We start from the raw sequence: 16,659 nt of genomic DNA, 5'->3' as shown, positions 1-16,659 counted from the left end.
CATCTCCTCTGGCACAAAACGTTATTGCAGCTCTTTAGCACAATTATGTGGACAGGAGGCTGTGAGGTCGCAAGAGTAACCTTCTATAGCTTTGAAGCGACTAGTGAACATTTGTTCACTAAGTGCGCTTTGGTGTTGCCTTCAGATTAAGTGAGATTGGTGTGTTATGGTTTAAATGACAGATAGTTGAAAACCAGCATTCTACTAGAATAACCAATTGACGCACCTACTTGTCAGTGCGTGCGTCAAGGCGCTTGTATTATAATTATGATAGAAATTTTGCATGCTCCCAGAAATCGTACCCGGAGTTGACCCGCGAATCTAATTTGATTAATCACGTAAGCACACTATTCGGCTAACAAGTAACGCGGACATACGGACGTGCGAACATTAATGCCCCGCCCACTTGCGTCAAGCCTCCGCGAAGACACGCGACACGCCTGTCCTAAAATGCAGCAACGAAATTCAGTAATCCATTAATTCAGCGATTAACTAAATGTCAGCGCTCTAATAATTTCACAGAAAGTCGTGGCTTCAAAGATCTATGCGCTTCATATTCGCGTTGTAGACGTATGAAATAAACTCAGCAATGAAATAGTTAGTGTCATTTTGTAATCAGCTGAGATATCGCACCAAATTGAGGTGCGTGTTACTTCGTGTCCATCGCTCCGTACCACCCATGTGCTAATGGTGATTGCGCTAGGTGCGATATACGACAACAGCCAAACCATCTGCAAACAATTTAATTGCAATAGCAGATAATAATGAAGAGACGACCCAGCGTCCCTCTAATTGCCATGCAAGTTATGTAAAGTCGAATGTCGCTTTCGTAAGAACACAAAGGAAATCGCGGTTGAATCTGATCCAGTTCGTATACATCGCTGTGTAGTAGTGATAACGGTCAAGCGAAACCAATACGATATATGGGACGAGACACTCCGTGAATTTGCATGTATTTTCTTTTCGTGTTCTGTCTTTCGCGGCAATCGTTCAAAGTTCCAGCTGACATTTATTACGAACACATGAAGCTGCTGGTTGAGCATTCCTCTTCGTGCTCGCGAAAGGAATTTTCCCCATTTTCATTGTACCTATTTCGCTTGCCCACGGAGAGGTGATTTCTATCGCTTAGCGTATACCGTTTGGCATATTCGTCATGAGGCCTCTGCGCGTCCTCAACGATCCGTCGAGGCTCCACGGCGCATAATATCTGCGAACGCTTATCGCTTCTTTCATTACGCACAATAAAAAGAACATACACGGATATGTGCGTTCTTTTCGTGCACATAATAGAAAGGTTTTGCGCTGTTGCGTACTCCAGGGTAGCGTACCGTACTGCTGCCGAGAAGTAGCGACGCCTGCCTATCGAAGCTCGACCGACATTACTTTTTCGGTAGCGTGGCGTTGTCGGCGGGCTGCAGGCATCCGGTAGATCATGGCGACCAAGCAAGGGCGAGACGCTACCCTGGAGTACGCAACAAACTGGTGGCAGCGGTGGGATCGCCTCCAAACGCAACAAACTGGTTGCTAGCGGTGGGATCGCCTCCAAACGCAACAAACTGGTGGCAGCGGTGGGATCGCCTCCAAACGCAACAGCGCTTACTGCTGTTCTATTCTTTCACATATTTCGAAGCAAGATTGCATTTTTTATTGTCGGTATCGTTCAGTGTATAACACTTGACGTGCTTCTACTCGCCTGGTTTTCAAGAAAAAAAATTCCGAGTTGCCTTCGTCTAGGCACCTTGTGGTAAGTGCACGGTTTCCAAAACGTGGCTTCTGTGGAGTCACGTGGTCACTTCCGTCGTTTTCTGTACGGCGAAGGATGGCCTCCGATTAGGAGGTGGTCTAATTGGTCGTTCGCGATCATTGTAAAGGCAACACACTTGTTTGAAACACAGACGAACACTGTGCTTCACAGAAGCACGAGCGCTCGTGCTTGTGTCGTTTAGTATTCGTCCGCCTCTAACAAGTGCGCTGCCTTTAGAATGGTCATGAGAAGCTTCGAGGTATGGTTTCGCTGGGAGGTTACGATGAGGACATTATGAACGGCTCATTCGGCATTTTTCTTTCAAAACCAGGCAAGTATAAGCCATATAAGCCAGACAGTCGAAATTCAAGGATATGGAACACGCCGAGCAATCGAGTGGGGCTCGACTCCTTGCGCAAGGATAGCGGGCGAATAATGTTCCCCCATGCTGTACACTACAGGGGCTAAGCCGTTCGTGTGTGCACTCCCGCGAACGGAAAAACGTTCGAACGATCACGTTTGCACATGCCGGTGCCGCGCTCCAGAGACGAACGGAAAGCCTCCAACAAGCTTAGCCCCGCGGAGGTCTCCGACGAGCGTGCGACGCCGTCACGAAGCCGAAAAGAGGGAAGCGAATTCCTCCCGCGCCTGAGTATCCACGCCATCAGGTTGCGCTCGCATCGAAACGTTCGCTCCATTCCTCGTCGTCAGTGGGGCGCGTGCCCCCACCCCTCTCCCCGAAATTTGCTTTAGTACGTAGCCTTGCCAGCCCTCCTTATACCTTCCTTCCCGTCCCCGCCCTACTCAAGTGAGTGTCCTCCCCCCCCCCTGACCCTCAAAAAAGGAGAGAGTGAGAGAGAGAGAGAGAGAAAGAGAGAAAGACAGAAATCTGGCTACGCCACTGCTTGTACCGACTCCCACCATCATGTATGTGTAACGCGGGGAACCGAACTTCACGATATGCGCCAAGAACCTTGCGGACAAGGCGAACGCCAGGCGAAGCGAGAAGGTCGAACGTCCCCACAAGAGAGACCACCTATAAGCCATGTTTTCAAACAATTGATTTCATTGTTCTCTCATTATTTTCCACCCTTCATCGTGAAGCACCGCCTTCCGCTATTTTCGGGACCTGTACAACACGGACGGACGGACGCACGGTAATCAATGAACAGAAACGGCCCCTGGAAGCGACTCCGTGGAACTCGACGTGTAAGTCTTCGTAGCCTGTGTAACATGCGAGTCCTGTAGCTCCCCTGCGTGGTTAAATATTCGGGGCGGTATAGCGTAAGAGTTACTTTCGTTCGATTCTATTACTTCTTTATCGCCCATTGTTCAAAGCCAGCCGGTCTTGGTCGAGCAGGGCGCCGTTCTTATCACTGACGTAGCGCTATCTTTTTCAATGAATAATTTCAACTATACCTTTACTCAATTAAGATCGATGAATGACAGCTGGAATTTTTAAAGCAATAATTAACAGCACTGGCAGAAACTTACGTGCCGAAAAATCTCTGTAACAACTGACGGGCCTAATCCTTCGTTTACGAAACACCTTCGAACATTAAGAAACAAGAAGAAGCGCCTGTATAGGGCAGCCAGAAGGGACAGTCAAGCCTCATCTTGGCGGCATACAGTGATTTCCTAAAATCTTACTGCCCAGAGCTATGCCCAGCCAAAGACAAATATTTTGCACGTAACCTACCGTCTCTTCTGAACAATAACCGCAGAAAATTCTGGCAAATTATATCCTCAGATACCAAAATGCGCAATGCTGTGCTACATGATGATGACGAAAGCCCTCTGTCTGACGCTGATTGTCCAGTAGCATTTAACAATTTTTTTCACACCTCTTTTCACACAGGAAGTCTGTTCCAGTGTTCCCATAGTCCCTGACTTTGAATACCTTTTTATGGAGCCAATAGAAATTTCAACAGATGGCATTTCGTCATTAATAAACATAACCTCAAGTTATCCACGTCTTCCGGTATTGACAATATTAACTCAAAAATACTAATATATACCTTAAGAACTTCAAGTCAAATTTAGGCCATATCTTTAAGGTAGTCCTTGTCGTCTGGTGAACTAACCTTGGACTGGAAGATCGCTAAGATTATCCCTGTATTCAAGGGAGATAACAAGTACTCTCCACGAAATGACCGCCCATCTCCTTAGCTTGCATCTGCTGTAAACTATTGGAACATATCATAACATCGCATATATACCGCCATTTAGAATCAAACGACTTCTTTTTTTTTTAACCAGCATGTATTCAGAAAAGGCTTATCTTGTGACACTCAGTTGCTCGAATTTACAACAGAATTACGCTCCGACATGAATAACAAACAGCAAAACGGCTGCGTGTTCTTGGATTTTTCGAAAGCATTTGATCGTGTCGCTCATTGTCGCCTCATCTCAAAATTATCCGCACTCCGACTGGATTCATTAACTTTATCATGACTCCGAAACTTTCTGTCGTTGCGGAAACAGTTCACTGTCATTAATAACCACTCATCGCTTCCTTCTGACGTTATTTCAGGCGTACCGCAGGGCAGTGTCCTTGGTCCTCTCCTCTTCGTAATTTTCAGTAATGACTTTCCACAAGACGTATCATCGCAGATAAAGCTTTTCGCAGACGATTTCATTCTATACCTTACGATAACAACAACCGACGACCATTTATTATTACAGAATGACCTTATCCTTGTCAGTTTCTGGTGCAGTACATGGCAAATGACCCTAAACTCAGACAAATGTAATGTTATGGCCTCCTCGAGAAAACTTTCTAATTCTCGCTTTCTTACGTCATAAGTAACACCATTCCCCCTGCCATCGTCCTATATATACTTTGGCGTTGAACTTACAACATATCTTTCCTGGAGTGCACTCATAACGCCTACCTGCGCGAAAGCCTCATAAACTCTGGGTTGTCTCCGACTGAACTTGCGTAAGTCCCCTGCTACAGTTCTTAAATTGGCATATCAAATTATTGTATGCCCACAATTAGAATTTGCTTTATCAGCATGGTTTCTACGTCAAAATTATTTAGTTTGCGCGCTAGAATCAATTCAATATAGAGCAACGCGCTTCATCACAAGTAACTACGACAGAACTTGCAGCGCAAAACAGATTAAAGCAGATATTTCTCTCCAGCCACTTGAAATTCGTCGCACGGTAGGTCTTATTTGCCTTTTCCATATATACGTTCGTGGTAATCGTTCTCATGTGTTGCCTCTTGAGGCACCAGCAGGAACGTCACGTCGCCTTAACCATAGCCGTAGTTTCACGCGCATCTCTGGCAATGCACTGTCATTTAAAGCATCAGCGCTGCCACGTGTCATAACAGTATGGTATGGTCTTCCTGATAACATTGCGTGCTTAACAAATCGTGATGCCTTTCGGGAAAAATTACAAAGCTGCTTGTAGTAACGTTGTATGAGGATGTTTCTTTGACCTGCTTTCCTTCCTTTTTATTTGTCCTCCCCTCCCTATATCTCATCTTTCTATTCACTCTCTCCCGCCCCCAGAGTAGGGTAGCCAAACAGACGCATTCCTGGTTAACATCGATCTTGCCTTCTATCTTTATTTCCTCCTCCTCCTGGGGTACCCGTATCATTTTAATTTTACTGTGTATGAATATATTATTGTGATTACGCTGTCTAAAACTTACCCTGGACAAACATATTTGAACGTTGTTTTTCGTATACTGTGATTGCCTGTATTCATGTTTATATTGATTACGCCTGCAGAAACGCTTACCTTGTATCTCCCCCTACTCTATGCCCTTAAATGGGCCTCTAAGGTATTTTAAATAAATAAATAAATAAATAAATAAATAAATAAATAAGTAAATAAATAAATAAATAGAATCGTTACGTTTTCCCGACCCTGATCTCAATGATTCCGTAGCTGCGTCATAGCTGTTGAGCAAGACGCCGGGCTTCGTTATCTCCGGGCTTGCTCATCCCACGCGGAAATAAGCAAGAAATTAACGTCACTTCTCTTCGCGTATGATCGCATAAATCATGTCGTGCTTCTAAACAGGCCAGGGAACGCGTAAAGATAACTTTTTTTGTGTGCGTTTCGAAAAAGAAAAAGGAAAGTCTCTAAAATTACACAAGTGACCACGTGCGCACGTTAATAAATAAGTAGTTTTTAAGAATAGCAGCCGGCTGCCTTCGTCCAAGCTCAGCAGAAGACAAAACTAAAAAAAAAAGTTTGCAAGGTTTTCAACAAGTTTCTACTGCCTCAATTCAAAGTGCGCAGTTGTGCAAACGGACAAGGAAATGTAGCGAATACCGAAACACACCGTGTGCGTAATCAACCTGACGTCACTGTGCAACACTCGTCAGGCGCCGTTTAGTCTGGCCTCTAATTACGATGCGCCAAAGGTCGAAGGCAGCGCGGCGGCTAAAGCTAATGTCAATGTTCCGTTATTCTTTGGCTCAGTTTGACGCCTCGTTTCACCGACGGCTCCTACATTTCGCGCGATGAAATGCACGCGTATCGAAGCGTTTCGCATATATTAGAGTGCTCGAGGTGGCGATGTGATTTGCATATTTCAAGCCAGCGCGTGGGAGACTCGAGCACAAATAGATTCAAGAAAATGCGCTGGCCAGGCTGTGTTTTTTATGCTGTGCTGACAGCTGTTCGCGTGTCATCTTGAAAGCTACGTTACATATGCAGGGTGTCTCGCATAACTTGAGCCAAGAATTCAAAAATGAAAGGCGCGTCGGAAGCGAATCGAACCGAACGCACACTATTCGCAATAGCCTATAGTAACTCAGACAATTTTTTTTTTGTTTTCCCCATAACTTCCTTATTAACTAAGTTTAATTACGCAGCTTTTTAATTATTGGCTGAGGACCCCAATTATGATACGCAGATTTGTAGAGCACCTTCAGAAACCACCGATCGAGTTCTTTCCTTTACGATACGTGTTACGTATTCCTTTTTTCCGGGTCGCAAAGAAAGCCCGCGAAATATGAAAAAAGCAACGGGATCAGTATGGAGGGGGGGGGGGGGGGGCAAAACGCATCCACTTGAAATTAATTTCCAGGCTGACACCAGTTTCGAGATTTTATTTCCAGAAGTGCGAGATGAAATACATGGGCGTTCCAGTTACCTCTGTGTTTCAATATATAATATAGCGTTTCGTCAAAAAAAAAAAAGAAGATAAGTGGACCAACAGTGCAAACTGGTGCCATCCTGGAAATTTATTCCAAGTGGATACGCCTGACAAACTCACCGGCTACAATTCGTGACTTGCAATATGTGCCTTAAATCAATTAACTTGGATGTTAATTAGTGATTTTCTGTTTATTAGTTAGGTTTGTGTTTCGATTTCTTGTGCAAGTAATGTACGCCTATCTGAACAATCCAGCTCAACGACAATAATTGTTTTATCTGCAACGGGCGATCTTATTTTTTTAATTCCATAAAATTTAAAAACGATCACTCTGTACATTTCTAACGCCATTACGTTGCGCTGCTATCCGAGGCAGAAGAAGGAACACGACGAACCCAGCCATTAAGTTGGCTTTATCCGTGTTTAAATAAACAAAGAAGAGAGTAGCTCGAACAAAAATGAGAGATCGTTAATTTTGTACTCCTATACGGAAATGCTACTGTGCGCATGTACACGTGCCATTTGACCAAACAATGAGTTTTCATGTTAGTACGCAAGACACCGCTTGGTGATTGGGACTGACTATATGGGTATCGCGTCGCTAGGCTCTTTAGAGCGAATTCTTTGTCTGTTCTTCTTCGCCTGTTCAGCTCGTGTTTATTGTCGCTGGAGGTCGCACGTTCACCGCCGATGCAAAAGCGGCAACGCAAATGCGCTGCGGTGAAGCGATCGGACAGGAGAGCCCTCCTCCGCCTCCTCTCCTCCCTCCAACCTCTCCCCTGTGGCTGCTGCGGAGAAGGGCTCCGGCGGCGCGAAAGCAAGATGGCGGCAGTCGGGTTTCCGCGCCGGCGCTCGCGCCGTTGGAGACGACACACAAACACATGACGAATCAATTTACAAGTATACTGAAGCAAGGTGTGAGAGCGGGCTAGTTGGTTTTCCATGATGATTTAACCAGCACAAGAGGGGGTACACAACACAGGAAAGGCGAGAAAGACAAGCATAGTCCTCCTAACCGACCGCCACAGATGGGCTGGTTAACGGCTCTGTTATCTAGGGGATTACGCAATGGAACAACAAACGTTGCAATAAATGTTCTCACTGCACGAAACATAGGCCTTCAAGCGCAACAATTATCTAAAAAATACTAATAGCTTTCTAGAAGAGCTCGGCTATTCGCTTACGTTGACAACCATCGTCGACGATTGCTGCACTTTTTTTTTTAGTCTGAGCAGGCCATACCAGAAAAGGAAGACCGTAAGAAAGACACAACTATGAAAGGCGGTGAGGGGGGGGGGGGGGGGGGTCGATGACGCCCTAAAGTTCTCGCACTAGCTCGCCGTGACGTCATGTATATAGAGAGAATCCGCTCGAGTTTATAAATTCATTAAAGAAAAAGGAAATGAAATATTACTTTGCCAGTATAAAATAATGTCACACTGCTGGCTAGCGCCTCGCCTCTTTAACTTTATACTTGTATATCAGCGTAATAAAACAAAAGCCAAGGCGCACGTAACCTGTCCGCAAAATGTTTTATATGGCCGTTGTACTGACAAACTTCTTTCTTTCTCTAGCTTCTTTAACTTACTACAAGCTGAATGTCAAGCCTGTAAGAAGATAAGGTCAACTCACGTTCAAGACGAAGTAGCAGGCACACGCAGTGACTCCGACCTTGTTCCCGAAACGGAGCCGCAGGTACTGCGAATAATATGAGAAATTTGTTAACGTTGTGCAATGTATCTAACTGGCGGTTTCATAACAAAAATTTCTAGGCCAGCGCCTACGAACGCTTACTGTTATCTCGTTGGCACGATGAACAATGCCTCGTGCAACTTTTGTCATTGCGACGAGACCATAGAACATATCCTTGTCTACTGACTTTCTCTTGACAATGAAAGGCAGGCTTTGCATACCGCTTTAAGCCGACTGGATGCCAGAGCCGTAAGCAGAAGAAAAAAAATAATTTGGTGGACGCTTACGCTTCGCCTTTAAAAGTGGAATGCGATAGCACTCAGATTCCTGACTGCTCCTCACGCTTCCCGGTAACTGCAGCGTATGTAACTGCAACGTTTACCGGAAAACGCTCCGGGTGAACGCTATGCACGAAGGCGGGCTTCATGGTAGAAACCCGGTCTCTTGCGTGGGCCGCGATGCGGTGGAGGCGAGCGCCATCTGGAAGTGTTTCAAGGAAACGGGCGCGTCGCTCCGTGGCCTCCGAGATATCCACGCGCCGGCGGGCGCAGATGGCGGACGCCGTGGCCCGTCTATGTCTAGTAGAAACGCTGAAAAAGGGGTTTCTTTGAGTTTTCCCGTAGCAGAATTATGTTTTCTCGTATAGTCAAATTACAATCCGACGCTATCATGTCTGTAGGTTGTGTGTAAGTCGTACTTTACGATTTTTCTATGTATTTTAGCTTGAGAAATTCAGTTCAGTAACTTCCTTGCGCCATACGGAAGGACTGGGTATGAGTGGTTTGGAAATTGTTCTGCCGAAACGACGTCCGACGCTGGACGCAGGCCGCTGATGCCGGATTTTCTGCGACACGGGCCCTTTAACGCTTTCGCGTTAAAACTCGTAGCAAAATCGTAAAGGGCGGCTTACAACCTACAGACATGATATCGTCGGATTGTAATTTGACTATACGAGAAAACATAATTATGTTACGCGAAAACTAAAAAAACTTTTCCAGCGTTTCTACCATTCGTAGACCCGCCAAGGCGTGCGCCATTTGAGCACGCCGGCGCGCGAGTATATCGGGGGCCACGGAGCGGCGCGCCCGGTTTGTTGCAACGACACCATCCAGATGGCACTCGCCTCCACCGCATCGCATTGCTGCCGACGCAAGAGGCCGCGTTTCTACCGGAAAGCCCGTCTTCGTGCATAGCGTTCGCGGCCAGCGTTTCCCGGTAAACATTACGGTTGCATACGCTCCAGTTGCCGGGAAGCATGAGAAACAGTTAGGGATGTTTGAATACTATCACGTTCCACTCCTGAAGGCGAAGCTTAAGCGTCCTCCAAATTTGTTATCCATTTCAAGTCTCCTCTCCTTTTTGCCTACTTCCCCTCTCGCAGTGTAGGGTAGCAAACCGGGTGCAACTTGTTTGATCTCCTTGTCTCTTTCCTTTGCCCCCCTCTCTCTTTCTCAAATGAAGTTCGCATAGGGTAATGTGACAAGATGTTTTATTTTGCAATTAAAACATCATGTAAAGATCAACTGTGACAAGTTTCACAACTGTACTCCTTGAGCTGCATTACTGCAAGAGGCGGACATTTGTATTTTTTTTTGCTCGAGAAATCAAAATGCATAATCGACTAAGTACCAAATTTTCGCTGATTAATTGTTTAACTGATTGTTTTGTGGAATTTGAATGACTTACAATTTGTTCCCGATGAGGAAATCACAAGGTACATACATTGGGCAATGAATTCTTAGCATGACACCAATCTCGAGATACGCGATCCCAAACTGTACGACGAAATACATTGCTGTTCCAGTTATTGTGTTTCAACGCATCACAACAGGTGTTTTGTTTTAAAAAAAAAGATAAGTGGGACAACAGCGCATTTCTTGCGCGAGATCGACGGCGAATATCTCAACACTGTTCCTAGTAAATACGTTTCAAGTGGGTGTGCCTTGAGAACTCAATTACATAATTTTGTAAATAGCAGTACGTTCAATAAAGTATATAGGTTAAAGAACTAGGCTAGAACTTAGCACCGCGAAATCTTTAAATGCGATAGCATACGTAGAATGTGATGATTGTGATGTGTCGACAGATGGCACAGCGCCAGTGAGGTGAATCGCATAGACAATGGAGCCATATTATTTTCTCCCTCTATATAGTGGGGTATAACTTAAGAATACAGGGGAGGCCCCGCCCAGATGACCGAAGCGCGACAGCCTATTGCCTCCGCGACTAAAATAGTCCGACTGAAAAAACCGTGTTTCTAAAACCATATTTATCGGCATAAATAAAGACTTTTGCATTTTGGTGACTGGTTTGGTAGAGCTCTCGTAACTGGAATGCTACAGCACATGCCGGGTCGCGAGAGTCAAATAACCCCGTGCCTTCTACATTGCTGCGCGTCGTCTGCTTTTTAGTTTCATTGCAAGGGACAAAAGAAGAAAGAGCAGCTCTGCATGGCTTTTTCGCTGGTTTGCATGGACACAGCACATTTACTATTCGTTTTCCAAGCTTAAAATGATTCAGTTGCTATTTAACAAGTACTTACAAAATAAACAATGCATTTATCGAAACCATTACAAACCTGAGGCGAGAAGGCGATCGAGGCAGGAAAGACACAAAAATCCATTCACTCATAATTTTAAATAAATACTCTTAGTTTTAAATATCACAAGGTTTATCTTCTTTAGTTTTGTGTTTTCGCAAACTTCTTTTCAAGAATGTGATAGCTTTTTTTTTCGTTTCTTACGTTTCTTTTTTTTTTTTGGGGGGGGGGGGGGAGCCTGCAGTCTCGCTAGTTCGCGTAGCGTAGCGTCAGTGATGCTCGCTGCAGTCTTTCGTTGCCGGATCCCGGCTCGGAATAAACGCGCGCGGCACAAATAGCGCATCGTAAGCTCGCAACAATATTTTCGGCATGGTAGACCACCACGGACCGTTTGGGAATTCCCTCTGGCGATGGGGCAGACGCACGCGACTGACGCGATTCGGCCCTGTTGTACCAGTTCGAAGCGCGAACGGCCATCTGCTCCATCGGCGGGGTCACCGGCCACCGGTCACCGTCGGGCTCGTGACGTCAGTCTAGAGGACGCGCCCATTGGTGGAGACTCGTGTGCATCCGCCTTAGATGAGTAAACGCCCCCCCCCCTCCTTTTTTTTTTTCTAAAGTCGTACCCGAGTATAGGTAATAACGGTCAAACACGCTATGTCTTGAGGTTCACGCCATTGCTTCGGGCACGGGGTTGTGACTCCCTCAAACACTGACAGGGCTGCGTACTATGGCGGCGGTAGTGCAGTCGAGAAATTTAAGCACTCCGGCGATCCTCCTACACCCCTCACACGAGTGGTGACGTGATAGGGTCACATGTGCAGTGACTCCGCCCCATTCTCGCCCCCAGCTTCTCCAGAAACACATTGGTCTTTCGCCGACGTCAACTTCCAATTTTATTTATTTGAGTACCAAGTTTGGGTGCTAAAAGCAACATCATCATGTACACGGACAGAGTAAACGTTTCCTCAGGTATGCCTTGGCAAACGCCATTTTTCTTTGCCTGGACACAGAGGCGAAGATGCAACGTCGTGTAGTAAGTTGCCCTGTCGGTGCTGCATCATGGATTTTCATTTCAGCTCACGGAACTCGAAACAGGACTTCACGGGTGTTCCTCATCATCTGTAACGACCCAAAGGTCTAGGTCGAATTATTGTAGTCTTTCTTGAGAGCTGACTGCAAAAAAATGATCAAACCGCATGCATACGCTTCTGCATGCAGGCGACTTGCCGTGATGGATATTTTATAATATCGCTTCGGAGTTAGTGTTCAAAGGGGACTATATTGCGTAATATTATAAGCCACGTGTCACAGGAGAATATAGCTCGTTCCGCTCTCTCTAATGAATTATCAATCGCACGGTTAATCACAGAGTTGAAACGGGCTTGAATAATGCTAAAAATTCTCCTTTCCCTTTCTTTCTTTCTCGGTCTAATACAGTGCTTTTTGCATGCATAATGTCACCGCGCCAACGACAATGGACGAAGTTTATATTATGCATTCATTATGGTTACATTAAGCATTCAAATATCGACCACCAACTAGCCTGCCTTTCTCTGTTACTAACACAGTGCAACCGCGACAAGTGCTTCTCTGTAATACAGTTTTCGACATACACATTTCCCGAAACTAAATAACGAAGCTCTACCACGATACCGATAGTGGAGAGCCTGAGAATACTGGGACTCCGCATATCCGAAAACGGCCATAACGGAGAAACCATTAGACTACTTGACAATAGTGTTCAACAAACAATCAGACTAATAAAGCGGATATCCACCAGGCACTATGGCATGAAAGAGCACAATCTCATCCGATTAATAGAAACATTCGTAATCAGTCGTATTGTATATGTGGTTCCTTACCTCAAGCTCTATGCTGCGGAGAAAGCCAAGATAGACGGCATTATTAGAAGGGCGTATAAGCAAGCCTTGGGACTTCCGGCAAATACGCCAAACGAGAAATTCTTGGCGCTCGGCGTGCACAACACATTAGACGAACTTATTGAGGCCCAGAGAGTAGCGCAGTATGAAAGGCTTACACAGAGTTTGACGGGGAGACACATCTTAGATGACATCGGAATAACCTACGAAGCACAGCACGGAGTGCGGAGAGACATCCCAAGGAAAATAAGGGAACATCTATCAATACCCCCAATCCCCAGAAACATGCACCCGGAGTTTCACCAAGATCGAAGAAACGCACGAGCGAGAGCTCTCCACAAAAGATTCCGTAGTGCCAGGGACGTGGTCTATGTGGACGCGGCGGAGTACGCAAATGGACAGAGTATGTCGATAGTTGCTACGAGTCTAGAGGGTGACTGCAGAGTTAGTGGGACGGTAAACACATGGAAGGCAGAGGTGGCGGAGGAAGCTGCCTTATCACTGGCAATAGCCTCCACGGAAGCTAACATCGTCATAAGCGACTGCAAGACAGCCGTCAAGAACTATGCAAAAGGAAGAATCTCGCCGGAAGCACTGAGAATTTTAAACAACTTTCGTGAAGATCGCGACATTCACATTATATGGGCACCCGCACACTCCTCCCTTCCCGGGAACGAAATAGCGCACAACCTGGCTCGAGAACTGACAGGCCGAGCAGGTGACACGCAACAAATACTGGGAACGGAGAGAGACCGGATGACCAGCTTTAACGAGATCACCAAACACTATAAATTGGGAAGGGCCCATTTCCCCCCGGCACACTCCTCGTTAAATAGACGGCAAGCGACGGCATGGCGCCTCTTACAAACAGATACATATCCGAACCCGGTGGCCTACCATCGCTACTACCCGGACCTTTACACGGATAGATGTAGATTCTGTGAAGAAAGGGCGGACTTACAACATATGGTTTGGGCTTGTCCTCGTACACCCATACAGAAATACAGAATAAAATAATTAAGACCAGCGAGCAGTGGGAGACCGCGTTGCTCAGCTGTGCACCGGAAAACCAACTCAAGGCAATCCAGCAGGCCGAAGATGCCGCCAGGGCCCAAGGGCTCGAGGCCGTCATTTAGGTAGAGGCCTAGGTCTCAAATCTGCTGTGTACAAATACAGTTTATTCCTCCTCCTCCTCATCCTGGGTCTGAGCCTCCCTAGGCCATATTTATGCCATAAGAAATTTCACACAAATTACCGAAAATTGCAAAACCACGTACTGTGCTAGGAGTGCTTCTTGTGTGTGTGTGGGGGGGGGGGGTGAAATATAGTACGTGGAACAGGCCGAGACATTTCGCTGCACATTTTGGGGGGTTGATAAGACAAGGCAGGAGCAAGAAGAAGCATGTGCTTGCTGCGGCGGCGTCGATCCATGCTGGCTCCCGCTTTCTCGCCAATTTAAATGTGCCTTTTGCCTAGTTTTGTGCCTTTTCTACTCGGAATCGAATTATTGAAGTTCTTTTCCGCCTGGGGAGACCACATTTCGGCAAGTGCGTGACTTCTGGATTTTTTTACGAGTGATTTCATCTCTCGCCGCCGCGCCATGGGCTCTAAGCCTAACGACGAGTACGGCCGCCGCCATTAACGCCCGTCTCGACTCCGACCAAGCCGTCGCCGACCTCAGACCTCCGCGCGCCCACCCCGGCTGTGGGGGCCTCCAGCGATCACAAGAAACGAGCCCCCCATCCAAGAACGACCCTATACAGCGATGGCATACGAAGTCAATGGCCAAGACATGAGCCCGGACGACTTCGCCGCAGACGCCCGCTGGACTATCGTGGCGCCGCGCCCGTCAGTAATCAAGACTGCGTTGAGCCAGACCGACCTCGCCAACCTCCAGCGAAAGGGAGGAAATACAAACGCAACCGTCTCAACAGCGAGAAACTCCGTGGTCAAAGCAAGCAGGATGCCCGCTGTTGCGTTTCGCCTGCGACACGTGGTTTTGCCGGCGCGACGGCGGCGGGGCGGCGGACATTTTGGCCCGATCGTCGTCACCGCAACACTCATCGCCAGGTGTTTCCAGGCGCGTCTGCGGCGATGCGACCGCCTAGGGATTTCGTTCCAGTCATTGTGCCCGAAACAGGCGAGGCCAAAGCAGGGATCTCCTTCCAGTTATTGGGCCCGAAACAGGCGATGCCAAAGCAGGGATCTCGTTCCAGTCATTGTGCCCGAAACAGGCGATGCCAAAGCAGGGACCATCTTCTCGTTACAGTCATTGTGTCCGACCGGCAGCGCCACGACAGTGTGCTGCGCAGCGCCACGACCAGGTGCTACGAGATCGTGCGCAGCGCCACGACATGGTGCTACGGCATCGCTACGACAGTGTGCGTCACCATTAGCCCATTGTACATTCACGTGCTCGTCTTTTGAGGGGTTCCTTCTTGCCCTCAACTGCGAGAGTATAAAAACAGCTGCCCCGGACGCCAGAGGAGGGCTCCGATTTCTTCCGTTGAGTGAAGTGCTCTCCCGTCTCTCTACTTCGGTCAAACCTGACCGCCAACTCTTTGCGATGTTAAAATAAACAAGTTGTTTCGTTGTTACCTGTCGACTCATGCTTTGCCGGGACCTTCGGATGCTTGCAGTTGTACCCCAGGCCGCCAGGCCAACGCTACCCTTGGGGCTTGCGACCCAGGTACAACCACGGGCGTCAGCGCCGAGTTCCCATCCGATCGCGCCAGCGGTCGGATCCAAATATCTGGTTGCCAGCGGTGAGATCGCCTACGACTTCAAACAACGGTCTGCCAGCGGCGAGATCGCGACAACGGAGGCCAGCAGCAAAGAGATGCAGTTGACAGTATGCTGAGCAGCTCAACGTCGATCCGGGAGCAGTGCAACGAGCCCTGTGTGACGACTGGTTGCCTGCAGCGGAACGACTGCGCGGAATTCCTGCCTGCGAGGTTTGGTGAGTGCGGGACTTTCTTCTACTGAGCTTTGCCAGGCTTTTTGTTAGTGTCAGAAACAGAGCTGGTAATTGTGGTTGTCGTTGCTGCCGGGTTAGTTTGCGGCAAGACAATAGTAAGCAGTAGAGAAAGCAGCATTCAGAGCAGCCATGGATTTGAAGTCGTTGCGCAAACCGAAATTGTTGGAGCTTGCAAGAGAGTTGGGTCTGGATGTCTCAGACAAACTCAGAAAACCGGAACTGATAACGGCTATTCTTGAGTTAGAGGCTGAGGATGACGAGCTGTCGGAATGCCTTGAGACTATTGAGGAGAGGTCAAAAAAACAGGAGCGCGAACTTAAAGAACAGAAAGAGAAAGAAGAGCGTCAACACGCTTTGGAAATGAAGCGTCTCGAGGTAGAGATGGAACGCGCTCGTAATGGAAGTCAGGCACACGGTGCAGGAGAACGAGTATTGTTCAAAATGACTGACCTGATGCGGCCGTTTAAGCTTGGAGAGGACATTGGTTTGTTCCTGGTTAACTTTGAGCGAACGTGCGAGAAGCAGGGGTTCTCTCGGGAAACGTGGCCACAGCGCTTGCTCACTTTGTTACCCGGCGAGGCGGCCGACGTAGTCGCTCGCTTGGATAGAGAGGAAGCAGAGGATTTCGACAAAGTAAAATCGAGTCTGCTAAAAAAGTACCGGCTGTCTGCGGAAGCGTTCCGTCGGAAGTTTCGGGAAAAT

General features: G+C 47.3%; 2 protein-coding genes across 5 annotated transcripts in view; one reads left to right on the top strand and one right to left on the bottom strand.

The window, feature by feature from the left end:
* LOC142572277 (uncharacterized) overlaps positions 1 to 16,659 on the top strand; it is a 63,824-nt gene that overhangs the window by 10,667 nt on the left and 36,498 nt on the right. The window contains exon 3 of one of the 2 annotated variants that reach the window (XR_012826035.1): positions 8,441 to 8,563. The exons of the other annotated variant lie outside the window; for it this stretch is intronic. The gene's annotated coding sequence lies outside the window, so the exon portion shown is untranslated. Of the gene's footprint in view, positions 1 to 8,440; positions 8,564 to 16,659 lie in introns of those variants that run through there. 2 annotated transcript variants of the gene reach the window in all.
* LOC142572274 (sodium-coupled monocarboxylate transporter 1-like) overlaps positions 1 to 16,659 on the bottom strand; it is a 69,237-nt gene that overhangs the window by 32,653 nt on the left and 19,925 nt on the right. For all 3 annotated transcript variants that reach the window (XM_075681257.1, XM_075681255.1, XM_075681256.1), the window contains exon 2: positions 8,499 to 8,564. Coding sequence is in view for 2 of the 3 variants with exons in the window: in XM_075681255.1 (XP_075537370.1) it covers positions 8,499 to 8,564 (66 nt within the window). In the remaining variant the exon portion in view is untranslated. The remainder of the gene's footprint in view (positions 1 to 8,498; positions 8,565 to 16,659) is intronic.

This window comes from Dermacentor variabilis, chromosome 2, assembly GCF_050947875.1.
Source record: "Dermacentor variabilis isolate Ectoservices chromosome 2, ASM5094787v1, whole genome shotgun sequence".
Lineage (NCBI taxonomy): Eukaryota > Metazoa > Arthropoda > Arachnida > Ixodida > Ixodidae > Dermacentor > Dermacentor variabilis.
The sequence above is the reverse complement of the archived record's forward strand: the minus strand, read 5'-3'. Positions and strand labels throughout refer to the sequence as shown.